At 37.0% G+C, this 27,877-nt stretch overlaps 1 protein-coding gene and 1 long non-coding RNA gene across 14 annotated transcripts in view; one reads left to right on the forward strand and one right to left on the reverse strand.

The window, feature by feature from the left end:
* Positions 1-13,995, forward strand: part of SLC17A5 (solute carrier family 17 member 5) — a 30,286-nt gene extending 16,291 nt beyond the window's left edge. For 2 of the 5 annotated variants that reach the window (XM_058176274.1, XM_058176268.1), the window contains exons 4-12: positions 1-234; positions 1,626-1,713; positions 1,978-2,064; positions 2,686-2,804; positions 3,236-3,394; positions 4,805-4,937; positions 7,555-7,702; positions 9,932-10,022; positions 12,522-13,987. In XM_058176274.1, coding sequence (XP_058032257.1) covers positions 1-234; positions 1,626-1,713; positions 1,978-2,064; positions 2,686-2,804; positions 3,236-3,394; positions 4,805-4,937; positions 7,555-7,702; positions 9,932-10,022; positions 12,522-12,659 — 1,197 coding nt within the window. In that variant the 3' untranslated portion in view covers positions 12,660-13,987. Of the gene's footprint in view, positions 235-1,625; positions 1,714-1,977; positions 2,065-2,685; positions 2,805-3,235; positions 3,395-4,804; positions 4,938-7,554; positions 7,703-9,931; positions 10,023-12,521 lie in introns of all 5 variants that reach the window. The other 3 variants (XM_058176288.1, XM_058176281.1, XM_058176298.1) reach the window with 3 other exon arrangements.
* Positions 92-27,846, reverse strand: LOC131194830 (uncharacterized). Of its 9 annotated transcripts, none has more exons than XR_009154332.1 (5): positions 27,267-27,846; positions 26,559-26,635; positions 21,631-21,751; positions 6,949-7,044; positions 92-240 (listed from the first exon to the last, which is right to left on the reverse strand). It is a non-coding gene; the product is annotated as an uncharacterized LOC131194830 (long non-coding RNA). The 9 variants fall into 9 exon arrangements; XR_009154333.1 differs by lacking the exon at positions 92-240 and adding an exon at positions 4,896-6,716; XR_009154331.1 differs by lacking the exon at positions 92-240 and adding an exon at positions 4,897-6,729.
* Positions 27,847-27,877: the final 31 nt, after the last annotated feature.

The following is a 27,877-nucleotide window of genomic DNA, read 5'->3' on the forward strand; positions in this document are numbered from 1 at the left end:
GGAAAAAGCTATCCTTGGGATGCTGATATGCAAGGCTGGATTCTTGGGTCCTTTTTCTATGGCTACATCATTACTCAGGTTCCTGGGGGATATCTGGCACGCCGATTTGGGGCAAAGCTGCTGCTGGGATTTGGCATCTTGGGTACTGCTGTTTTCACCTTGTTCACACCGTTAGCAGCAGATCTAGGAGCTGGGTTCCTCATAGCAGTCAGAGTTTTGGAAGGTCTAGGCGAGGTAATTCTTGTTTTTCATTTGATATCGGCAAAACGGAGGGAAAGAAGAGGAAACACCCAAGTCATTAATTGACACCCCCCCCCCTCTTTTCTGACATGAGTATCTCTCTTAAATCTTGTCATAGCACAGAACTTCAGCATGTTGTACTTAGATTTGGAATTTGAGTGTTCCTTTTCTGTCAGTTCTTCTAGGTTCACATGAAAATTATGTGAAACATATTATGAAAATAATGTGGGGGGGGGGTTGTGAGTACAACTGTAGTATTTGTAAAGACAAAGTGTGTAAAGCACAATCTTTGTGAAAAAATTTAGATATGAAGAGTAGTATACTGTTCTGTACCTGAATAATCCAACCCTATTCAGTCCTGCTGCCTCATATTACTAGAAGGTATTCGTGGGAAGGATGAGCAAAGAATGCCAAGAACATAAATCCCCAAAGTGAAGGCACAAAAGCAAATTTCAGCTTCATCCATACCTTACAGTATTTAATGGAGGACTTTGTTTTTTGTCGCAGTTAATCATTTTCAAGGCAGTTCTCAATATTTTGGAACACAAAACAGTTTAGTCATTAAATCAGATTCATGATGTAAATTATGCCCAGAGTAACTTACAGGGGAAATGGGAGGGATAAAAATTTAATAAAGTGCCATACATCTACTCACTGAAGTATCTTTAAAAATAATATCAGCAGAGCAAAACATTCAAGAGTTGACCAGAATAAAATATTGTTTAGTTGTCTTGAGAGGCATCCAAAGTTGACAGCCATTAAAAGAATAGACTCTGCCCATAATATTCACCCTAGTGAATAATGAGAGACTAGTTTCTTAGAAGCTGATCATAGAAATGTCCTAGAAGCTGATCCTAAAATGGATTGTCCCTTTGCATTTTTGGATGCTTTTGCATCTTAAACATTATTGCTTCTTGTTTTCATTTTAAATTCTGCATTACTTTAACTGGGGTCTAACTTAATTTAAGAATAAGGGTTATTTTTTTATTAAAAAATCTTTCATTGCCTGATTACATTACATCATGCTTCACTACATATCAATATTTACGGTCTAGATAGAAGAAATATTTTGGTGGCTAAAACTTGGCAAAATTGAGCGATCAACATAACTGTCCACAAAACATTTTCATCTGAAGGTCTATGATGGGCATGAATTTAGTTCTGCTTAATTGCTCTTTAGCTATGTGCACTTGCTGAAAACAATGGCTTCATGCTAATATAACCAGTACTTTCCCAGGAAGGAAAAAACATTTCATCAAAATATTGTATTTTATCACTGAATGTTTATCTTGTTTTTATATATATATATATATTACACATATATAGTATGTACATACATACATACATACATACATACATACATTATAAACATATATATTTTCCAGGGTGTAACGTTCCCAGCCATGCATGCAATGTGGTCTAATTGGGCTCCTCCATTAGAACGCAGTAAACTCCTTAGTATTTCATATGCAGGTAAGATTTCATAAATATTTTTAAATTTGACCATGGTTAACTAGAGGGGTAAGGGGTGAGAAGATGTTGCAGGGCTATGAATTTCCTCCCTTCCCTCATCCTGTGTTTTTTTTGGTACTCATAGCCATGGCTCACTGTAATGCAGGCCTTGCTTTTAACCAGGTTATCCTTAACTCAGTTGTTATTTTAGCCACCCTTGATAAATAATTTGTTTACTAAGATACATACTGCCAGCATTCTTTAAAAAAATCTTTTCATTTGTAGGTGCACAGCTAGGAACAGTTGTCTCACTTCCCTTGTCTGGTATAATATGCTTTTATGTAGATTGGAGTTATGTATTCTATATATTTGGTAAGTAGTCTCATTGTAAACATAATTCTTTGTTTAAGGCTTTTTGTGTTTAATTCCAGAATAGTGCAGCTACATAAACTATTATACTTCTACAGATGCTTTATTTTTCATACTCCTGGAGATTTTGATTGTGTGATTTTATTTTATTTTTTCTGTCAGGGAGATGCAAAAATGCAAATTGTTAAGAAATTTGGTGATTCCAAGCAGTCGTGGGATGTGGGCTTGTATTTTCCTCAATAATTCAGCCTTTATGTAATAATACTATTTTCTAAGCATTGTATGTATGTGTGTGTGTGTGTGTTTCTCCTCTCCCGGCTGCTATCATTTTACATTTAACACCTTAGCCTTCCTGGAGCCAATAGATCTAAAGTTAATATGTTAAGTACTATCTATTATGCACTAACAATTGATTTTGATATAGCTGGGACACATTGACACAAACTTGTAAACATCACACAAAAACAATGCTGTTGAAATGCACCATAACTTTTCAAGGTTTTTTTTTTCCTTGCAAAGGATTGTTACAAGGCTCTTACATTTACACGCAGATAATTTCTAGTTAGTCTAGCCATAGACATAGTCTTCAACTTAAACACAAGCACTTTTTTCTTTCACTTTAAGGTACCTTAGGTGTGTTGTGGTTCCTCTTCTGGATATGTATTGTTAGTGATACACCTGAAACTCACAGGACAATTTCCACTGCTGAAAAAGAATATATTCTCTCTTCCCTTTCACAACAGGTATGAACCATCAACAAAGAGTTATCATCCTGATTAATTGCAATATAAAGTATAAATATCCACTGTATATATAAAAGGGAAAAGTAGTCCTTAAATATGCTTTTAATCATGCTAATTTTTAAAAAAAATAAAAGACAAGAACTACTAAGGGTTCCATGCACCTTCAAAAACAAGTTCATCAAACCTATGATTTTCATTTTAAGTTAATACAGCCTAACAAACTCTAGTGAAATGGTGGTAGCTATTCTCCAATGAAAGAGATCTAGATTCAGTAAGCTACAGTACCTGATCATATAGCCTAGTTTTTTTAATATTGCATCTATGTGCAAAAATTTATGTCAGAATTAATCCTTCATAATGCTGAATAACAGATTCTTTAAAAATTAAATTCCTTGAGATCTGAAGGTTTTGAATGTATTCTTTCCATTTAGCTTTCTACCCAAAAATCTGTGCCTTGGAAAGCCATGTTGAAATCTGTTCCACTGTGGGCCATTGTTGTTGCACACTTTTCTTATAATTGGACATTCTACACTCTCCTTACCCTGCTGCCTACATACATGAAGGAGATTTTGAGATTTGATGTGCAGGAGGTAAGCCACTCTATGCATTCCAATTTTACAAAGATTAACTTTAATCCTAAAGTGGTACAACCATGAGCCTAGATCCAGGAGGCTTTATAACTGTATTAATTATTCTGAAGTAATTCAGTTAATATCTAGACTGAATGAGAATTGGATTCCCAATCTTAGGCCCAATTCTTGCATTTCTGTCCATCTTTCTATTAAACAGATAGTTCAGATTTTTGTAAGAGCCAAAGTATTACATAAACTTCCCAGGATATGGCTATAGTTAAATTACTGTGTGTGTACTCCAGGAGAATTCCTTTTATGAAATTATCGTAATAAATGGACATTATGAATTCTGTTAATGGGGTCTTTTCACAAGTAATCATGTCTTCTGGGTGGACTATCCTAAAAGGAACAAAAATGGAGAAAAATATTGGCTTCCTACAGATTGCCTAATGCATACTTGCATTTCTTCAGAAGGTTATATACTTAATAAGTACAAGGGAAGAAACATAGTAAAAGGACAGACCAGTTTAAATTCTTCAGTTTTGGAATCTTGCTTCCTTTTTTCCCTTTTTATATAGTCTACATCATAGGTGTTAAACTCGCCATGTTGCATTGCCGTCATGTGATGTTTCATGATGTTTTTCCCATTCATGGAGCTGGGGTGGGCGTGGCCAATGCGTGATGCAGTTTGACACCCCTGGTCTACATAGTGGGGGGAATTTCTTTTTTTTTACTGCAGTGCCTTAAATCTAAAAGGGGCTGTTGAACTAATATTTTCCTCCCAATAAAATACACCTAAACCAAATGAGGCAATGGCAATATCCATTCTAATCCAGAATCATGAAAAAAGCTTTGTCTTACATTTATAATGGGTCTCCAATGGAACAGGTGCTGCATCTTGGCCGCATACTTAAAATTCATTACTATACTTGTGTTTCCATTGTTTATCATTAAAAAAGTTACTTTGTTTAAGTAATTTTTAAGTAATGCCTTTATTTTCAAAGACATCAGGCAATTTCAACAATTGTCTGGGAACTCCATATCAATATTATGTACATACAAAAGCTTTTATAGTGAAGGAAGCCAGAGAGGGCCTGTGTTTTTCTCATCTTGTCAAACATCTGTTTGGTGGTTGGAAGGAATGAAGTAACCTGAAGATGGATCAGTATCAAGAGAGTCACAAAAAGTTGTATATAAATGACTGGTCACCTGCCTGCATTATTTACTAATATATTGTTTCTGTTTGTGCTTATTTTTAAATCTGTGATCCTCTCTATAGAAGTGTGTACGTGTGTGTGTGTTTGATCATATCTAAAAATATGATACATTACTTATGCTTATATCATAAATCATATCTATGATCCGACAAAGAATTGTTCAAACTATTTTTAATAACAGAACCATCCCCAACCATTTTCCCCTCTACAGAATGGATTCTTATCTGCACTTCCTTATTTTGGTTGCTGGGTTTGTATAATTGTGTGTGGTCAGTTTGCGGACTATTTACGGGAAAAGAAAAATATGTCGACAGTCTGTGTTCGCAAAACATTTACAGCAATAGGTAAGAAAAGCATTTGTTTGTAATGTAGCCTATAGCTCATTGAGAATACTTGGTATTTTAGAATACTTAGCATTTGATATGCCACCCTTTAATTTTTTGAATGTAAATATATATATATTCTTCTTCATTCATTTCCATTTGTGGCATTTCTTACAAAAGATGGACTTTTCCAATTACAGTACAGCTGTTGGTCAGGGCCCTGCTCCTTCCTGGATTGACTCAATATATCTTGCATATGTGCGAAGGTCACAATCTACAAGACTATATGAATCTTATATAAATATGATAAGATTTCCCTATGGTAATTACATCTATTTTAGGTGTGAACAACCCGATCCACATGTGCAGAATCCAACCTAAATTATTATGTTCTACCTGTAATAGAGGAATTTCCCCAGTCTGGCAGCCTACACTTGGGAACACTTAGATAAGGCTCTAAGAAACCTGGTGGAGGAGTAGTTTTAGCCTAGAGTCACTGCACACATGCAAAAGGGCTAATTCCCTGTGTGAGCTCCCTCCCTGCCAGGCTGGTGCTTCTCAACATCTAACAATTATAAAGATCACCCTGATATTTTTAGGAACATTGGGTGGGGGGGTGGTGAGGGAAAGCATGAGCAAAACATGCTAGCGTTATAACTTTGCTCAAAATAATAAGAAGCTGCCTTATGCCAATTCAAACTTTTGCCCATCTGATGGCATAATACAAAGTAGGTTCTGTAGTACTAACTAGAAATTAGCTCTCCTGAAGTTCAGAAAAGCATCTTGTCTAGGACTACTTAGACATACCAGTATGCTTCTTCTACTCATACTTGCTTGTTTTAAAGAACAGCTGCCATGCTCTTGCTTCCCTCTGAATCTTTTGATAACTTAATACCTTGAAACAAACTGAAATCACAATGCATACATTAATTTTGAGATTGCTAGTTAAGGAAATTGGTATCTTTTTATTCACAATTTTTTTTTGTTTCCACATTAGTCTTTGCTTGCTGCCTTGCCTTAAAATAAATAGCTGTAAACACAACAAAGACTATTAATAACTTTGTGTATTCTTTTTTTACTGACCCAATTGATTTTTAATATAGATTCAGTATGTTGATTTTAATAAAGCTGCAGCAACAGGTTGGATTTTGCTATAAAAAATGAAAGGCAGGATACCCTGGTCTGAATTTTAATGTTTGTTTTGTACACTAGATGGCGATAGAAAGCAGGATAATCACTCAATATTTTCTAATTTAATTTTTTTAGTTTATCATAGCAAAATAGTAAAAATCAGCCAATCACAAAGTATCACATAGAGCACACAAATTAATATACTTTTAGCTTGCATTAAAAAACAGCTGATTTCTTTAAATTGTATGGACAACAAAGGCAATTGAACCTCCAAGAAAATCTAGCAGGAATTTTGATGCACATTTTGTAATATGGCTAGTAGAAAGCATAAGTGTAATTTTAGTCAAGCCATTAAAAAACATTCATGTTACTCCAGCAAACACTATCATTTTGAATAAATTTGAATGTTTCAGTAACAATGTTAGATTTCTACTATTTAATATATTGAACCATCTGTGAAATGCCACTGAATTGGCGATGCATTCTTATATAGGTAGACTACTTGATGTACAACGATAATTGAGCCTGGAATTGTGTTTGTACATTGTACCGGATATTAAGTAGATCACCACATGGATCCGATTTTATGACTTTTGGAACTGTCATAAAGCAAACGTTGTAGACGTTAAAACAAATCCGTTGTCCACAATGGGTAGATTTTTCCAAAACCTGGAAATAAATTCTGATTTAAAAAAAAAATGTAAGTTGTGGTCATGTGACCATGGAATATTGATAACCATTAATATGAGCTAGTTGCCAAGCACCCAAAATGTGATCATGTGATTATGGAGAGGAGGCTTAGCCTTTGGAAGTTCTAAACTAGCTCATAAGTAGCTCTGGGGAGGTCCGCCAAAACTTTGAATGGTTGCTAAATGACCAGTCATAAGTCAAAGTAGCTTACCTGTGAAAGCTATCTTCTATCCGGATCATTGATCTGCCTGTTGAATTAGGCTGACGGTGATATGCCAGGATTTCAGGAGGGTATATATTCTAGTTACTGGGAATTTATGAAAAAATAACGAGTTCAGCCTTTCTACACAGTACATATGTTCTGCTGTCAAATTACAAATACCCACATCTTGTGTGCCCACAGTTCTACTTGCTTTCTTCTAAAATATTGCTGTCTTTGTTTCCAAATGTCTATATAATACTAATCCCCTATGTCTCCAACATATTGAATTTCTTGTACTGATAATACTGTAGTGTGTTCTTTGAGCTTGGATGGATCAGAGGAGAATACACCTGCTTCTATTTACAAATTCCAAGGAATATATATGATCATTCTTGTTTCCTGACAATATACTATGGTATTGTTGAGTTATTGTCTATTTTAGACAATTTTATCTATTTAGGGATGAAGGGTGAAATTACGCTTCAGCAATCCTCTTTTGCAGGTCAAGAGCTGAAAGCTATAGCTATAAACAAAAATCAAAACTACACTAAAACATCATAAAAAGAATGAATAGAAAGTGCTTTTATAAAGTTTCTATTTTTTGTTTTAATTAAGGAATGGTTGGGCCTGCAGTATTCCTCATGGCGGCTGGATTTATTGGTTGCAATTATGAAGTGGCAGTTGTATTTTTAACCATATCAACAACACTTGGAGGGTTTTCCACGTCAGGTTACAGTATCAACCATTTGGATATTGCACCATCGTAAGTTTTTTTAAAACGGTTTTTACCATTAGTTGATTTTTTTAACTGTTAATTAAGCTTTCCTGAAACAAATAATCTCATTATACTATGTATAAGGCACATAATTCAATGAAGAATGATTTTAGAAATTGTAGATTGTTGCAAATCATGTCCTTCCTTTCTTAAGAGGTTCTCACAAGTTGAATTTTTATTGTCATTAACATTGGGCATGTTCTCCAAAACCGGTACAAATATCAGAGGACAACTATAGATTCCTTCCTAGTAGACATTTCTTACTGATGAAAGAAAAAAATATTTTCATCCTTAATATTTTTGTTGGTTTTTTCCATTAAGAATAAAGATAAATGGAGAAGACTAGGGAAGAGTGACAAATAGAAGATAACATCAGAACTCTTTCAAAATAATTTTGAAATACTAAAAGTAGGTATTACAGTGCATGTGACAAAAGCTAGTTTCTCTACAAATGTTCCCAGCGCTGCTCCCATTTTTGGCATGTTGTGCCATGTTAATCATGGCTTCTCCTAGCTAGAATGGAGAGAACCCAAAACACTTGTCAAAACCAAACTTAAAAAGCAAATCTTGGGCTCCATTTCCGGTATCCTCAATCAGAAGAAACTTTCTTAATAAGTTCTCAGGTGATAATTACTGGATAGTTTGCAATTGGCTCCCTTGTATTGGTCAGAAAACCACCGCCCACCATGTTGCTATATAAGACAGATTTTGGAGTGGCCAGGTTTTATAAATATGCCATTGAAAGCTCCATTGGGAAGAGTTCTTTGTTGTCAAAGTGAATGAAAAAAATATAGAGAAACAAAAGTTGTGGAAAAATATTTCTTTGTTATGAATGGAAAGTATTCTCTCCCCAACATGGTTCCTCCAAACTTCCATAGTTGCCAGATGTTACCATAGTTTCCCTTACCACTACGGCCATCTGGAGCTGGTGGACAAACAGATGTGTACAGCTGTTAGTCCTCCTCCTTTCCACTTGTCACAGTCCTCATTAATGATAGCATCTTCCTGGATCATCAAATGCTCCTCTAATCCATTTGGGTTTTGTGTGTTTGGGAGGGAGGGTGTTTGCTGTTTTGCTTCCCTCACTACACACACACACACATGGGATCATATGCCATTCAATTCCCTAAAACACTGGACTTCTTTTTTTTTAACTTTTTGGAGAGTGGCAATTACATTTGATAAATAAATCTTCTGCAGTCATTTCAAATATAACTTCAAGCAATAACCACATCAAAATTTAATGTTTAAATTCTTGTTAATCCATTGCAACAAAAACAATACAGATTCTTGTGGCACCTTTAAGAAATATATTATGTCATAAGCTTTCCTAAATCATATTTCTTCTAATACATGCAATTGATTGGCTGTTTTAAATTAATTAATTAAATTAGTTATAAATTATAATTTCCCCATTATGTTCTATTACAATGCTAATAGCTAGTTATAAAATTTTATTTATCTCATAGATCCCACACCTTAAATATATCTCATATTTCTGAAAGAATATATATATTGTACAAGATTATCTAAAAGACACCAGCTACATTCAGATACCAATACACAGTAATTTATATTGACTGACAACCCTTTATCTCATATATTTTCCTCGAAGAACAATTTTTGTGTGTGTATGGAGATTCTCTTGTAAATGGCATGGTTGTTGAAAGGGGCCAGTTGTAGACATTATACAAATAAGACATTTCTTAATGGGTGGAAGATCTTACCTTTTTCTGGGGGGGAAATGCTACACTAAGCTGTTTTGAAATAGACTTTGTGCTTAACATTTGCAGGATGCATACCATAAGTATTTATGGTATGCATCCTGCAAATTTGTATTTATTAAATAACAATGCTGTTGGAAAGTATAGTTTGTCTTAGCTGTCAAGTCTGAGCTGAAATGAAGTTGGAGGGAAACCATTTAATTTGCAGTGGGAATCCCCATGCTAATATCGTAAGAAGCTTGGACACATGAGAAGCGTTTCTAATCCTGTGCAGACAAGTGGATGAATCATGTGTGAAATTCTTTCTCGTCTCCCGTTTCAATCTCTCAGGAGGCTTTGGATGCCAAAATACTTGGACTGCTGTTGAGAAAATTCCTCTGTTGTGGAAGTGCACATATAATTTAATCTGGTTCTGAAGAGGCAGGAAAAGAATTTCAAAATTGAGAACTGGAAAGTTCCAAGGACTAATCCTTGTTTTCTCCTATTAATTTAGCTATGCTGGCATCCTCCTTGGAATCACAAATTCATTTGGTACTATTCCCGGAATGGTAGGACCACTGGTTGCTAAGGCTCTGACTCATAGTGTAAGTCACACTTATTTTAATTTTAGAAATGTAAAAAAAAGTCTCATGTACCATTCTTAATTGAATAATAACTGTATTCCCTTGCTGATATCAAAAAGCTGAGCATTAGAGACCTGATTTGTACTTGATAAGAATTCATCACAAAATCCTAAAATTGTAGGCCAGCTGAGAAGTTGGAAATATATTCCAGGAATGGCCACTGTTAAATTGCACTTTATTACTTAAAAAAAAAAAAAACATGAATCTGTCTACTTTCAGGAAAATACTGGTTTGTGTCTTAAATTACATATTAATGAATAAATACAGCCAATTATTTATTTTCCCTTAATATTCTATTTATTGATAGAACTCTGTAAAAATATATCTTTTAGCAAAGAAATTTTGTTCTGAGATTTCCCAATACAAATCTCTTCTTTTAAAATTCTTCTTCTCACAAAACAGTGTAAAGTAACTCCCAAAGTCAGCAAACAAATTAAGTAAATGTAAAATAAAATTAGGATAGTCTATAATCAGGAGATAGCATAGCATAAGAAAGGAAACATGAATTCAACAATTAATTTTAAAATATATATATAGGCCAGACCTCTGAAGAATGTTTCTATATATTCACAATAATGTTTCGTCGTTTCGTTAAAAAGGCCATATAGCTAGAAGTTTGTAACTGACTAAGCAGCTTCAAAAAACTTTATTTTTCAATATAATACTGGAGGAATGTCAGTTACATTTTAGTATGTATTATTAAGCATCTTTAGAAACTAGGGTTAAAGTTCTAACTTCAATTGTAGCTTATGTATAAAATAAAAACCACATAATATAAAATTATAATTACAGCTCTTTTGTCCTTTTGCTTAATTGGACAAAATATGCCAAATTCCACATTTCCTTGTTTTGCACAAATAAATCTGTAACTTTCAAGTATCACTTTTCCAGGTTTCTAAAACAGTGCTTTAAATCAGAAATAAATGGTACTTTCTAATATGAGCTCATTTAAATCTTAACTGAATTCTTATTTTCCATTTCCATACATTGTAGTGGTATCTAAGTCAATAAACTGAATTTGGTGCTTGTGTCTGAACAAGAGTTGGGAGTGTGGTATCTACACTTTTTTTCTAAGAGAAATGATTGAATCTTCACATTCGCGTTTTCTTCTTCCTATTTAATTCCTTCCTATTTAATTATGCCTGAAGTTGCAGTTTAGCAAGATTGAGTAGAATCTGCCTAAGTCAAAACAGTAGCCATAACCTAACATGGAATTAAAATGATTGTTAATTAGTCCTAGCTCTTTTTGTCCATGTGCTTAGAAAGTTCTAATTTACATAGTGCAACTGCTGTAGTTAGTTTGTTAACAAAGACCTTGCAGTAGGTGGAAGCAAATTTCCTGGCTAAAACTTCTGCTGTATAGTGGTGAAGTAGCGTTGCATTTTTATTTAACAATGAGAATTAAAATGCCTTAGCCATATCAATATTCACATGATTCTTTATGAATTTTATTATTCCAGTTATGAATTACTGGAAACTTACAAGCAACGCATTGAAGGGTTAGCCTAAAGTATTCAATTGTGTGTGTAGTTTTTCCCCAATCTAATTTTTACCAAGTTCCTTTCTTTCTTTAGTCACCATTTGTAGGTTTTTCTTGGTTCTTCTCAGCTGTATTCACTAGTAATTCATATTTAAGCTTACCATTTTTCTGTGCTTTGCTCAAACTCATTTCTAGGATTCCTTTTCAAACTACAGTTTTAATCTTGGCCAAACTGACTAGTCTACTTTTCTCATGGAAGGTGGGCAGCCTTTTTTTTTAGATTAGAGTTTTTAAAATCCTTTCACAGTAGAATGGCCCCAAAAGAAGCCAGAAGGCCCCCACTTTCATTGATATCTACAATGGAGGCAGGATGGAGGGATATCACATAAATTATAGTTTATGAAAACTGTCCGTTTATTTAACAGCAAGAAAGTATAGGCCATACGTATGCAAGAGTGGAGCTCGTGTCATGATGTCAGTATGAACCTGTGATCATTTTGACACTATTTCAGATTGCCTTAGATGCCTGTATCAAAGCTGAATTTTCATTCAGCCATGCAGTTCACTGGGTAATCTTGACCAACATACTTTATTCCTCTTTAATTCAACTCTCAAGGTTGATGAAATAAAACAATGGGAAAGAGAACAATGGAGCTCTTTGGAGGGAAGTTACAAGTGTGGATAATTTTACTTAGATACAATAGTCTGGCACAAATACCAAATATTAGTGAATTGTAATAATTGTAATAAGTGTAATAATCTTTAAACTATAAATCTCCTTCCCCTTATTAAGTTGTAAATTGCTGAGCTGTTAACCAGATTAATTACATCTAATTTTGAAAAAGAATTGTTTAATGAGATTAAGAATAAAAAAGATAAAAGACTTGCAAGAGTCTGAATATCTTAATGAAAAGCATTTTTCTCACTCTTAAGCATCATCGTGCTGTACTGATTCATCCTTTTTATTCCTCTTTTACCAGAACACTATAGAAGAATGGCGGAATGTGTTTTATATTGCTTCTGCCCTTAACTTATTTGGAGCTATTTTCTTTGCATTGTTCAGCAGTGGAGAGGTGCAAAACTGGGCACTCAATGGTTACCATATACATAGGAACTAAAGGAATTCTGGAGAGAATGACAAAGCATTACAATTACATCACTCTGAATGCCTTTTATGGGGATCTCAGTTAAACTAACAGAGTTCCTTTCCTGGAATTGTAAAGACATTTTACATTTTTAATATGCTGATTTTTGTATTAAACTGGGATCTAATCCAACAGACTTTCATTTGGTAAATATATGAAGATGTGCCATATTTTAATCTATGTTATCTACTTTTTAAATATTTATTTATAAAATCAATGGAATATGAGTGATTATTAAAATGCAGTAAGTTGTAATGAATGGATAATGTATAAAATGAAATGCAGAATGTTTGTGTTGCCTCAAGAGTGAAGTTTGTTAGAATTGTTACTATTTTACTTGTATTTTTCATGTCGTATTAATTTAAACAAGTGGAAATTAAATGTTCTTTTAAAATGTACATGTTTCCCAATAAATCTATTATGAAGTTTCCACAAATCAAGGAAGCCACACCCTGATGATTCAGGAACAGAAGCCCATATCCTCAGCTGTTTTCTGTCAGAAAAAAGTTTGAAAGCATGGCATTTCACTTTCATCTCATTCTTACTTCAATTCCTGTATTAGAATTGAAAAGTAACCCCCTTTATTCAAATAAAGATCACCGAAGCAGACTAATAGTTGTGGGCAGCAAAGATGCTTAATTGTAATTGAGGGTGAACAAATAGCCAATCACTCAGGCTCTCTTCAGATATTTGATGTGCCCATGTACATTAAAAACTTTTAGACTACTATTAATACCTCACTTGTACCAATCTATACTGCAATAAGCATTACGTCAATTTGTATTATATCATCAAGAACATCTATATAGCAGGTGTATCACACCTTTTTCATCGAAACAGTTCTCTTAAACTGTGTTTTTGAGATTAGTGCATTAGGAGGAGACTTCCTTGCACCTATTCTAAGAAATCTAGAAATATTAGGAACTCTTAACTAGTTAGAGAAAAAATATTAGGAATGGTAGATAACTTAGACTATATACAGAATATTGTAGGATTAACTAATCAAATTTAATAATGAGTAACTATCCACACAATTATATAATGAAAATCAAAACTGAAATAATATCCAAAACAAGGGATAATTGTACAGGCTTCCTTTGTGTGACATTGTGAGTTTAAATGATGTAGTAGACTATAAAGCTTGAGACTGAAACCATGTACTTCAATTGTCAAGATTCAAGTATTATGAAAAGTACAATATTTTTAAAGATGAAAAAAGATCTCACGAAGCTTTCCAAAACTAACATAAACCTGACACAAGATACACACTGCTGCGTTCTGGCCTTTCCAAAGCAAAATATCACACATGATTTTGTTGTAAATCATTTCAGAGAACCTACTTGATTTCATTTCTAAGAAGTGGCAGTTGCTGCTTTTCTACCTTAGATTTGCAAAGTCATTGAAATATTTTAGTAATAACTTATTATTGTTTTAGAATAATTACCAATATTGGCAGTGAGGCTGGTACTTTTTGCTGAGTTAGTAATTACACTACAGCCATTAGTAATGAGGTGGGAATTTTCTCACTTTTAAGGATCCCAGCTTTTGGAATCTTTATAGTACAGAATATTTACAATCCTTTATCTCATTCAGCCTTTCCTCATATCTCATGCCTCCTCATAACATGGACTTTAGTTGTCCTAATTCTTTGTAGCATAGCCTTGGGAGATGATGAAGAGGGTGGTCATCACCTGGAGGACACCATTAGGAAAGGCTAATCTTGCTTCTACAAGTCAATAGATGGAGTTTCGTGGGCAAGAAATGGTCTACAACCCACACTTTTTGTTATCCTTTGTAAATAACCATTTTAAAAAGAGAAAATAAGCTTATCAACATTGCCAATTTGTGCCTGCTCAAGAAATAAGTCATAGAGGCATTTTCAACTTGCATGGAGTACAACTATCAGGACATCATTCAAATGCATTGCAACAGATCATCTCCAGCTAAGGTGATGTTATTCATATGACTGGTTCTGTTGATTTTTTTCCTTTGCAAATTGGCTGTAAGTTTACTTTATTCTTTGTATTCTTTGATTACATATTCCCCCATTGGTCTGAGAATGTTACTTGGTCCAACAGTGTAGAATCTTTTTGTCATGTTAATTTGTTTATCCATCTGTTTTATTCTGAAAATGAGCTGCTTCAGCATGTTTATAATATTTAGTAAAATGGGCAACATATAAATTTAAATTTATTTAAATTTATAAATTTATAAAAGCTTGTGTTTAGCCTTCCAAAGCTACCTACAATAACAAACTCAACAATATTGTAAAAAAAATTGAAGCCAGCACCACAGAAGTGTGGGGAATTCCTTAAATCCTGGCAGTTAAAACAGCCAGGAAGCATTAAAATAGAGTCATGGATTCTTTTATATATACCCAAGTCAGTGGGCTCCAAAACCCCAGAGAACCAATACAACAACACAAATCCCTAGGCAACACACACAAGCACTCAAAGCTACTACTACTCTTTCCCACTTCTCCGTTCAAGGACATTTTATTTGTATTAAATCAGGAAGGCTAAAATAATCCCAGGTTCCTTCCTTTCCTGCTTCTGTTCCATTCTATATTTTTGCACCCAAAACCTCAATTTGGTAAGGAGTACATGTAGAATCAGTTCTGAAATTACTTCCTCTACCACTTTTCCTTTGCTTCTTTCATGTTACCTAGTCTTCCAATGCTGCTCACAATTCACACATCCCTTCATGTTTGTCATAGGTGTAGCTCCTCAACCTTTGCCTATAGATGTAAGGGATGACAACCTGTCTGTAGAGGATTATCTTTTTCACGTGACAGTAATCCACTATTTTTCTCACTGAAAAACTACTACTCTCAAAGCCTTTCCCATTAAACATGGGACTGGATTAGACCACCCATTCATTTTCAGGCCACTTACAAGAGTTAGCTGCTTTTTTGAACTAGTAAAATAGATGTTCTAACATAGGCTTCCTGACACAGTAAAAAGCACACAATTAGTTGCAAAAACCCTCTTTATTTCAATGGCTGTGAATTCTGTTCATTCACAGCCCGTGATAAGTCACAAATAGTCTGTAAAGAGTCCGACAAAAGTATGCCACAGTCCTTCAGGATAAGGCTGATAAGCACCCACCTTTATCTCCCTTGACACGCTGCCAAAGACCTAATTGGCAATTCGCTTTGCAAGGCTACATGGAGCACAGAGTCCAAACAGAGCTTCAGAATTTAAACAGACCAGTATGAACAAAGTTGCTTCCGGCAAAGGCTCACGTGCCTTTGCTCCTCCTTTATTTCTTATGGGAGGGGCCAATCATCTCCCAAGCCTTACTCCTGAGTTGCCCCTTTTATCTTAACTATTCTTGCTTTTTAGCAGCTCTGCGCATGCGCGCACTGGGAACAGGCTCCCCCTGTTCCTCTGCCTCGCTGACATCAGACTGGAGGCTCCGGAGTCAGCACATAACTCCCAGATGGCCCTGGCCCCATCTCTGCCTCCAACGCAGAGCCTGCGTCTGAGCCTTCCCCAGATTCCAGGACTGGCCCATGTTCCTCCTCAGCCTCCTCACTGTCCAACTCTGCTGCCAGCTCTGTAGGATGCCGGTGGACCACAACAATAGGCTTCTATTTCTTGTTTTTCCTCTGACTCCTTGGTAATTTAAATGTCTCCACCTCTACACATTCTGAAAACTTTAGAGTTGAATGTACTCCTTCTAGTGAATATTCCTTTAAATAGGTCTATCAGGCCCCTAAACTCTTGCCTCTCTTTGCCATTCCAGCCAATCTTTCCTTTCTCCCTTCAAAGTTGCTCCTCTTCCTCTTTTTTAATTAATCTCAGCCTTTCCTCTTGCTGCAGTCTTATCAACTCCCAATTATACTGGCCCAAATATCGGTGCCTAGCTCCATTTCAGTCTGGTCTACCTTTTGCTTTGACTTTACCATAGACAGACACCTGCCTCCACCAAAGTAGTAACCTTTTCAAAGGAAGAATCTGTCCCTTCTGTCTTTTCCATGTTTGGCATAAGCTCTGGTAAGAAGTCTAGTTTCAGCAGGTAGGATACTGGCTAATTTCTGCAAAGTCTGGACTCTGCAAGGCCCAAACTCCTTTGATTTGCAGGGCCCCCCCCTCCTTTTTTTTTAGCCAAAGCTAGTTTCCTTTTCATTGAGTTTAAGCCACTTTGAGCCGTTGCCCACTTATTAGTTTTCCATCTTTTAGATATTCCACAGTTTTTTGGCTACCCCAACCTTTTTGTTTTCCAACACTTGTCATATATACATAAGTTAGTGGGCTCTAAACACTATCAACAGGTAATGGCAACACAAACACACAGAGGCTAGTACTCACTACTCCACTCTTTCACTTCTATGCCTCCTCCAACTACTACTACTGTTTATGAGTCCTACCGCTGGAGAACAGTATCTACTTTAGGCTGCTTCAGGAACACACATACCTCCTTTCCCCCCTCCCCCATACACCACCACCACCACACCCAGCTGCCTCTCCGATCAGCTTTCATAGCCAACAATTGCTGTACTGGCTGTGAGAGGACTGAAAGGGACAGGACAACAACAGCACAGGGGCTGGTCATTTTGTAGGTAGCCTGTCCTCTCGCATACCCAATGAAATTGAAAAGAAGAAATGGCTAGATGGACCAAATATGTCTTCAGATCTTGTTTGCTTTAAGCCTGAAAGGTCCCAGATAGCAACAGATTCTGGAGGTATGGAACCATTGGAGAAGTTGCTTTATATTGGTATTAAAGGGCCAACAGTTTTGATTTCAAAGTGTAGGCAAGTTGACAGCAATGAATGTTAATATTTTTGTGCCTTCCTGGAATATGCAAATGTAGTCCTTGTTTAACTACTGCAATTGTGACAGTTACAATCAGTAACTTAGTTGTTAAGCCAAGTACTCACTTGAAAGAATTGTAACTGCTTATGATCTTATTTCAGCTTACCTTTGCTTTGCAGACCTGCAACGGTCATAACTTCAAGGACTGGTTTCAACTGTGAAAGACGGCTAAAAGACTATCTGTAAGTATTTCACAGAAAGGCAAGTTATATTGTTCCTAAAAACTTTATACCAGTGGTGAAATCCAATTTTTTTACTACTGGTTCTGTGGGCATGGTGGGCATGGCGTGGCTTGGTTGGTGTGGCAGGGGAAGGATACTGCAAAATCCCCATTCCCACCCCAATCCGGGGGAAGGATGTTGCAAAATCCCCATTCCCACCCCACTCTGGGGCCAGCCAGAGGTGGCATTTGCTGGTTCTCCAAACTACTCAAAATTTCCACTACCGATTCTCCAGAACCTGTCAGAACCTGCTAGATTTCACCCCTGCTTTATACACTTTTTTTTTGTGAGACAGATTTTTTTTCCTTTTTTTTAGAGTTAAGGTATGCAACTTTTCCTGTAGAGGGTCCATAACTGTAAGCTCAGTTGCACCCAGAAGACTAACTGGTAGCCTTTGAGCTGATTCACGATTAAGCCACAGTGCTATTAAGTGCTTTGTCCCTAATGTACCATACAAGCAAGTTACTTTGTTTAGCACTTCTGTTCCTGGCAGAGGGAGGAAACAAAGAGAGGGATTTAAAAGGAATCACCACATAAAGCTCAACTCGTGGGCTGCCTCTGGAACAATCCAGAGAGAGCTGCATCTGGATTGCCTGCAGCATGGAGCCCTTCCCCCACTCCCTCCCCCATCAATGAATGTTCTATCTTACAGGAAAAAGTTGTGGAATTCTAATAATTCCAAAACATTCCAGTGAGATGAAAAATGACAGCATGAAATAATTTCACTATAAGAAGCAAGGAGGAAACTACAAAGAAAGCTTGGGGGAAAGGTGAGCATCAAGACAAGCATAAAATGACGGTGTCAGTTACAATTTGAGTTTACAGCATGGTTTGTCTAGTATTTATAAATCACACCTGTACCACTAAAGAATTAATTACCAAGCCACAGTAAACAACAGATGGTCACTGTATTATGATAGCCAAAGGAAAAATGGAATAAGTCTCTCTTTGCTGCACAAATATTAAAAGTATAAAAACTTGCTTAGGTTTGGAACTTGTCCAGGTCTTAGCAAGAACAAAATGTATTCTTAGCAATATGGTGGCATTTTTAACTCTGTTTAATGTCATCATCCATTTTGGGATGGGTCAATGAATCTACTAAACGTTACATGCAGCTTTATAGGTTCAGACTGATGTATGCTGCCCAGTCTTCAGATTGTGGAGGGATATAAAAATTATAAAATTAATAAATAAATAAAATGGAAAGTATTACTAATATATTTTCAAAATATTTTCCATAATAAATATATTGCCTTCATTTGTAAAGCACTTGCCTATGTCCATTTCAGGATGTCTTAATATTTTTTTCTTTTAGCATCCTTTAATCTTCAAAAATAATGCATCACATACCAGCATTTCTTTGAAGATAGCATTTAAACTGTATATTCCTTCCAGAAGACATTCCTTGCCACAAACTGTCAGTAGTTTTATTTCTTTCCATTACTATTGATGTGCGTTTATTCACCTATATTTGTGTACTGCTAACTTCACGTGACTCAAGGTGGATTGTAAGAATATAATAAAATAAAAACCAAAATGAACATTTAAGAAATAATTATGAGGCCATAAAAGCACAAACGCCTGAGGAAATACATGGAGCTTAATTAAGTACATTCTTGAAGACCAGAAAGTTAGGGCCCTTACACTTCAGGAGGCAAGGGACAACCATAGAGGAGCATCAACAAGGGGCATCATTGGGGCAACCACAGAGGGGCATCATCAAGCCCCAAACTGCCTATTTTCATGTGGAGCATTCAGCATCCTTTCTCAATGGGTGGGTTGAAACATGCTTGGAAAAGTGACCCTGAAAATATGTGGAAAACAAGCCATTTGGGGCTTTGAAAGTATCTTGAACAGGGGAGCAAACTCGTCAGTACAGTGACCATAATGTTTGTGCCTGGAAAGTTTGTATGCCACTGAGAGCTCTTGGAAGTGCAGAATAAAGATTTTGCACCCATCATGTGACAGTAGGAAGTTTCACAATCTTTCTACTTGCCGGCATTATCTATCTACTTTCCAGCTTTTCTTCTCCTGCTAAAAGCTGTGTGCCTCTAAGAGTTGCACAACCAGCAGAAATTCAACTGGTAAATCCTGTCTCAGCCTGGAGATGTAGTCATAAAGAAAACTGTACTTGATAATGTTAATGTTAATGTTCAGCACTAGTTAAAAGCACAATATCCCTTATTTCAGATGTAGCTGTAAATATCATAGTGGGGAATATGAAACATTTATATTATGAAAATTGTGTAGCTAACATGATAGGGTAGCAGAATGTGACATTTTTGCTTATTATACTAGTTGGTGTAAATTCTGAAGAAGTTTATTCACACACACACACACGAGCCAAGAGAGCCCAAATCTGCCGTAACAGTGTTTCAGAGGAGGCTAATAAAGTGAAATAAAATATCTGTCTGTCTACATGTCTGTATCTGAATACAAACATCATATTTCCAAGCACTGTCCATTGAGTAAAACTGCGTAAGATTACAACCTTAAATCTTTCAAACAGCAGACAAAATGTTATCCCTGTATCAACGTGCATCTATGGACAGAGAGGCACTGAATTCTCTTCAATATAAATCAGTCTCCTCTGAAAAGCAAAGTGATTTGTGGAGGGGGCAGAGAGAATTCTCCAGAGACACGGGGTGCCCAATGGGTACATCTTGCTATTCCTAGATTAGAAGATAAAATTTAGATTTGAGGAGGGAATTTTGTGCAAAATCCCTGGGTGTTAGGAAGAAAAAAAACTGGCATGTGTCCAACATCCTAACTCATTCCGTGTCTCATAAAAAGTTTTATAAAAAGCAATTAAACACAAGCATCATTCAGGTATACTATTCCCTCTATCCAATTTTGTTTCAGATTGTTGAGACTTTTCTCTGATTATGCCTTTTTTAATTCCAAGGTTGACTCACAGTCTATTAAGTTTAAAGGAAGTAACTTTGGATCTTTTTTTTCTGAAGGAAAATATAGTAAAAACAATTACTGACACTCCAAGAAGTAATAAATTGCACTTTTTAGCAACCTCACCAGGACAGGCTGAGAAGAAAAGGAGATTTTGAGTCCAGATTCCACAGGGTCTTTCTTCATAGGAACTGCCAGAGTTTAGGAAGTCAGAGCTTTGGGCCAGTCACTCTTCTCTTAGCCCAAGGAAGCAAACAATGACAAATCACTTCTGAAAAACCTTGCCAAGAAAACTGCAGGGACTAGTTCAGGTAGTCACCGGGAGTCAAAAACTGACTCAAAAGCAAGAAGGTAAGCAAAACAAGGCAAAAGAAGAAAAAAGAAACCAACTTCACAAGTACTACATTATCATTATCAATTCTGATATAACAGGAACTATGCTATGTAGTTTGTCTTTTTTGCATATAGGATAGACACAGAGACAGAAATAGATACATTAAAAATATTTTCGTTTTTTCTTGAAGTTTAGCTATTGCCATGCAGCATCGGTAGAGATTTTAAAAAATCCAGATTGTGCCAGCAGCAGTGCAATTGAAACCTGCCCCTTTTTGCATGCATCACATGTGCATAAAAAGCTTTGATCATGCAGTTGCAGACACCACCTGGCCTTTTTTGGGCCCTTTTGGCAGCTTCTTGGCTGCCGTGTAGCAACACAAGCTGGCATGACAGAACTTGGAGTTGCATCTTGCTAGAAGAGGAGAATTTGCTGCTACATTCCATTGTATAGCATTGTATAAACTTTTATCATCGCTACCCCTGATTTACTTGAATTTGGATTAATGTTCAAGTAGTCCTTGATTTATGTCCTTAACTGAGCCCAATACTTCTGTTGCTAAGCAAGACAGTTCGTAAGTTAGTTTTGCTGTGTTTTACAACCTTTCTTGCCATAGTTGTTAAATGAATTGCTGCAGTTGTTAAGTTAGTAACATAGTATAACCTACCTTCCCCATTGACTTTGCTTGTCAGAAGGTCAAAAAAGGTGATCACACGAGCCTAGGACACTGCAACTGTCATAAATAAATGCCAGTTGCCAAGTGACTGAATTCTGATCACGTGGGGATGCTGCAATAGTCGTAAATGTGAAAAATGTGTCATAAGTCACTTTTTTCAATGCCCTTGGAGTTTCAAACAGTCACCAAACAAATGGCTGTAAGTCAGGGACTACCTGTAGTATGTTTAGATTATACTCTGCATTTTGAAGACTCTTTCAAAAAATTGTTTCAAAACATGACAGCCAAAACATAGTTTATTATAACTTAATTAAATTTTCAGCCTATTAGTCTGATTTAAATGGACTTCATTGTCATCCAGTTTGTTACAGGTGCTGTTTTAACTTAAAGAGACTGGGATCAAATTTATATGGATTTGTGTATTCACTAAATCATTAGCTGAGTTAAGTTATACTTCAGAGGATGATGCCCTGGAATTACTTCTGTGTGATCACTTATAACACTAAAAGAAGTTAGAAATTTATGCTTTTACCTGAGGTATTTTTATAAATGCTTTTACCTGAGTTATATCTTAGTTCATTTTAACTTTTTTTTTTTTTTTTTTATCCAAAAAGTTTTTATTGGTCAAAAAAGGTTTATACAAATACATATCAGGTATGGTAAATTTTCATTTTTCTTATACAAGATAAGAATTTTACTCAAAATTTTAAACACATACAACAGCCATATGGCAAGCAGGTGATACGAAGTAGCTAAGTTTATCAATCTTACATACGCAATAAAGAAGGGTCAAGAATAATCAGAATATCATACAAAGGAGAATAAGGAAAACCAACACAATACCAAATATCATTGTCACTTCCTAGTTTTGGATCTCAGAACTCTGGGTTCAGCCTGACCCAACTCAGGGCGCAACAGCGGCAGCCGCCTCCTCCCATGGTCTATAACCTCCCTTCTTCAACTCCTGGGTCATCTAATTCCAGGAGGGCTTTGTGTTCCTCCACGTAGGCCGCAGCCTCCGCAATTGTACTAATTTTTTCGTAATGCCCTCCCGGAAAATCATCAATCCTCTGGCATCAGCCATCTGAAGCCTACTCCTTCTGGTACAATTTGCTTGACAAAAGTAATATTTCTTTCTCATTTCACGTACCTGTCTGGGAATCTGCCTCAGAATGGCTATCTCCTGCCCCTATAAGTCAGTGCCCCACTCCTATGTTTTCTAAGAATTTCATCTCTCGTCTCTCTTCTCACAAATTTGACATGAACCTCTCTAGGAACTGCATGCGTGCGTGCATATTTTGAATTAACTCTATAAGCTCGATCCACATCCCAATTCATAAAGTCAACACCTCTCCCAAGAAATTCTCCCAACAGTTTAGTCACAACATCTCTCAAGTCTTCTTGGTCCACTTCTTCCAGATTTTGAAACCTAAGGAAATAAGACATTTTATCCATCTGTAGTCCAAGCACAGCATTGCCTGTCGTCTCCTCTCTTTTCTGCACTGCCCGCATCTCTCCTCCAGACCTTCCACTTTCTGCTTGTTTTCTGCTGAGACTTGTTGAGTGTCCTTTAAATCCTTTTGGATAGTCACAATTTCTGCTCTTATTTCATCCAGTTTCTTGTCCATATTAGATAACTTTTCCAAAATTCTCTCCATTTCTCCAGCAGTTGGTCTCTGACCTTTGCCATTTAAAAATTTTTAAAATCCTCAGGCAAGCACAGTATCCTTGTAATTTCCTCCGGATCCACCAGGGGCACTCACAGGAGCAACGAGTCCAGAGTACAGTTAGTCAACCAGGAAGCCGAAGGAAGTGATGTCATCAAGATTCTCATAGTGAAGGCGGAAGCTGGGCGCCACCATTGTTCCCCAGAGGAGGGGCCTCAAACCTCCCTCCTAAATTTCTCCATCACCTCTTCTCTCCAGAGCTCCACAAAACCGGTAATCTTGTTATTTTAAGTTCTCCTCTCTCCAAAGTGATTCGTGCTCCTTCCAGTCGCAGGGAGAGAAACCCCCGCACCGGAGCACTCCACTCACATTGCCGATATCTCCTTCCTTCTCCTTCCTCAATTCTTCTCCGTTCCTGTTCGCCACCAGGCTGCTGCAATTATAAATCCAAAGCCCGGTGTCACGGGCACAGCGCCCAGGCGACGACCAAAATAATGGCCGCGGCCTGAGGCCTCCGAACCCCTCCGAGCCTAGGACGCGCCAGCATCGGTCCCCCCAGTCCTGTATGTCGGCTGGGAGACCCCTGGCGAGCCGTCCGTGCGGCAGGTGTCCTTTTCGGAACACCTGGCCCCTAAGGGCCTCGGAGGCGGCCGGATTCGGACACTGGAGGCAGGAGAGGCACCTCCAGATGTCCGTTGCCGCCGGATACCGGAAGTCGTCTCTTAGTTCATTTTAACTTAACTGGTGTAAATTAACTGCAATCCAGTTTGTTAAGTCTTCATCTGTTTCACCTGTCTTGTAAAAATACCTCAGGTAAAAGCATAAATTGATTTTATTGTAAAGAATCACACTCATTCAGATTATGAGCACTGCAGAGTGTAATGAAATGAGAAAATAATGTTAAGGAATCTTACTGTTAGGTAAGTACCGGTATGTAGAAAGATTTTGGCATTGTTAGCAGGAAATATGATAAAGGCAAATTGAATTGAAATATTTATTAATACCATTATCCTTTTAAATAAAAATCACTTGAACAATTTTTGTTCAAGAGGGGCAATTGGCTAAACATATAATTTTTTTAAATGTTAATATTCAATAAAACCAACATTATCTCAGAGGAATACAAATACTGAGCAGGAGGCAGTCAGAAAATATTCTGACTCAATTTGGAACAGTGCACCTTAAGAATCTTTAAACCTGTAAACATTTTTTACATTCTTCTATTCATGCTAACATTTTAGCTATAGATAATTTAAGTGAGAAACATCAAATTCCAACTATTTTTAAAAAGTTTGCAGTCAAAATATATATTAGTTACATATATCCATTTAAATCACGATGTTATCTGCTGTGGCCAGAGTGATTCATTTTACACATGTGAAATTTGTTTAGAAATTCCAACAACCATACCCTGGTGAAAAAAATATGTATTTAGAAACAAATCTGATAACTAGGAATTTGTAAAATAGCTACAGTAAATGTAATTCATACTAAAGTATCCTCCTAGTTAGCCAAGCTTGGTTCTCTGCAGATACTAATTTAATGTAATTAATATACTTTAGATTTGGCTATTTTTTGGGTGGGAATGATAAATCCTTGCCAATTTACTGTAGATAATCTGAGGTTCTACTAACAGACTCATCTATTTTTCTGCCAACGTTACACTAAAGTAAGAGTACAATGCCATTTCGTCAGAGGTAACCTCTGTTTAGTTCTCTGTGATACATTCCATTTCCCACTAGGAAAGCCTGTAGAGGATTGCAGCGTATCTTCACATAGCCTTCACACATTATGTTCTGTATATAGATATCAACTCAGATAATTTTCCATAGTTAGGAAATACCGTATTCTTATTCTTGCCAGACAGAAATTTCCATCTGCATGAGCAGAGGTGGGTTTTAGCAGGTTCTGACCAATTCTGAAGATCCGGTAGCAGAAATTTTGAGTAGTTCGGAGAACTGGTAAATACCACCTCTGACTGGTCCCACCCCCATCTATTCTCTGCCTCCCGAGTCCCAGCTGATCGGGAAGAAAAGGGGGTTTTGCAGTAACCTTCTCCTGGAATGGGGAGGGAATGGAGATTTTACAGTATCCTTTCCCTGCCACGCCCACCAAGCCACACCCACCAAGCCACGCCCAGTAAAAAAATTTGAAACCCACCACTGCACAAGGTAGGCATATTTAAAAAATAGTTTACTGTACTACTGTTTTCTGGTTATGTTATTTTTTTGCCATCAAAAGGTCTGTTAAACCCAAAAATGCAGTATAGCTATAGGTGTGCAGTGTGAGACAGATGTTATATGAATGTGATGGTTTTTGTGAAACAGTGAATTTTATCCATTACAGACCTGTACAGTTACACATGCCTCTTTTATTCTACAGCAGTAATCTCTCTCCTCTAAGAAAAATAAAGAAGTTCATCTTTAAAATTAACAAAAGAAAGTCTACAGGCCCTTCTCAAAGTGCCATCTACCAGTCCCTGCTCTAGTAAAAAATGGAGAGGCATAAACTGTTTTGCCCTCATTGTCCATTCCTATTCTGGCATACAGTAGTATTGCTATTGTCTTTATTTATTACCAGCAGAGGGTAAAAAAGCCCTAGATTACTCTCATGAATGTGAGGTGGGTTGAGTTTAGACAGATGATTAGAAAGGCAAGTTTAGCCACTTATCAAAATGCCCATTTAAGAGGAGACACAGCAGCAGCCACTGAAGTGGGGAGTACTAGGTGGAGTGGGCTCTTTCCTGCAGTCCCTTTGGCTGGTCAGTCAGCTTACTTCCAAACATAGGCTTTTAAAAAGAGGTGCCCCAGTGAGATGAGGAGATTGCCTCTGACAGCCAGGCATCTGGTATCTCTTGCAGACCAAGCTAAAATAGCTATAGAGGGCAATGTCCAATGACCTCAGGTGGGAGGGCATGCATACAGCAGACTAAAAAAAAGCTAGATGGATCCCAACCCTCGACTGAATCAACAAATGGTCAGGGAAGTGAGCCAGATGATATTCACTGAAAAGTCATGTTGGAAATGGGACAACCATGCTTTAAAAATGAAACAGCTTAGGGCCTTCCCAGAGGGGCATCTGGCAGGTGCAAAGAAGAAAAAAGCCATGTCATGAAGATATAGTACGGGGAAAGTTTCTATGACATTTGTGTGCAATGGTTAGGCACACAAGACAAAGTGCCCTATGTCCGAGTACCTGAGTTAAACCCATACCTCACAGATGCTGTATAGTTGTGAAGAAATACTGTATTACCTCATGGAGAAAAAGCATAGTCCGGCAAGCTTTAACTTGATTGCAAGTAAATTCCACTGAGTTTGATGAAGCTCATTCTGTAAGTGATTTGTGAGAAGCAGGTAAAAGGGCTGAAATAGGTATAATTAAATCTTTCATCATTTAATAAAACAATAGAAATTTCTCTGATTTGACCAAGTGATTATTTTTGATGCATATGCTATGTCCACATTATTAAAGTAAGACAACAAACTATTCTACCAGATTTTTTGAAAATTTTACTGCATTTTTCTTCATACTTCAATCTTTAGTAAGCTCCAGAAAATTGCCTATCAGCATATATGCTACTGTAGTTATAAATTATGAAGCTTTATGAGCCCATTTCAGTTAATACTTAGTAATAGTGAATAGCTAAATTCAACTATTTAAATACCAGAGACTCCAATGCAAAACTCATAATCCAACTAAAACGAAGTATTTTCCCATCTTTGTCTTTATGTTTTTCAAGGGAAAGAATTTACACCCTTTTAGTGAAATAAAGATGACTTTATTAAAGACTATTCCAAACAATATTTTGCTTTCAAAATTAAACTACGTATTAAAAATGTACAAATCTTACAGCTCTTGTGGTTATAGAACTACAACGTGTACTTTTAATTACTAATGAAACATTCAACAAATGGGGGCGAACTGTTTTTTGCGTGTTTTTCATAGCGTATCACTATTTACCAAACCGGGAGAAATATGATCGACGAAGAGGGGATCGGGTGATTCGATTGATGAGTGAAGTGAGGCGGGTAAGATCCGTCCACGAGGGACGTGAGCAGCGCTAAAGTTATGTTGGGGTCGAGCGGATGAGTTATGGAAACGAAACGAAAGGTCCCGAGTAGGTTAAGAGGCGGCCCCGCTCTTGACCCGCTGCCTTCAGCACGATCCCAGCGGCTCTTGAGTCAAACTCGGTGGGCTGCAGGAGAAGCGGAGAATCGGGGTCGCCCCGAGTGCGAAAACTGGGCGGCGAGAGAAAGAAGCAACAGAATTATAAGAGTTGAAAGGGACCTCGTAGGTCATCTAGCCCAACCCCCCCGGCCCAAGCAGGCAACCCTACACCATTTCTGACAGATGGCAGTCCAGTCTTCTCTTGAAAGCTTCCAGTGGTGAAGAGGGAAGGGCAGCCAGGTTTCAAAGGAAAATAGGCGAGAAACAGGCAGGGCTGACGAAAATCCCGACGACCTGATTCAACCCCCTCTCCGTAAGGGCGATTAAAGAGACGGTCTTCCAAATGCTTTCGGGAGGACCAAGCGCCTTTTCTCTCGGAGGGAGAGAGGCCGAGGGCCCGCCGG

The sequence above is a fragment of the Ahaetulla prasina genome, chromosome 1 (genome assembly GCF_028640845.1).
Source record: "Ahaetulla prasina isolate Xishuangbanna chromosome 1, ASM2864084v1, whole genome shotgun sequence".
In the NCBI taxonomy this organism is placed as follows: Eukaryota; Metazoa; Chordata; class Lepidosauria; order Squamata; family Colubridae; genus Ahaetulla; species Ahaetulla prasina.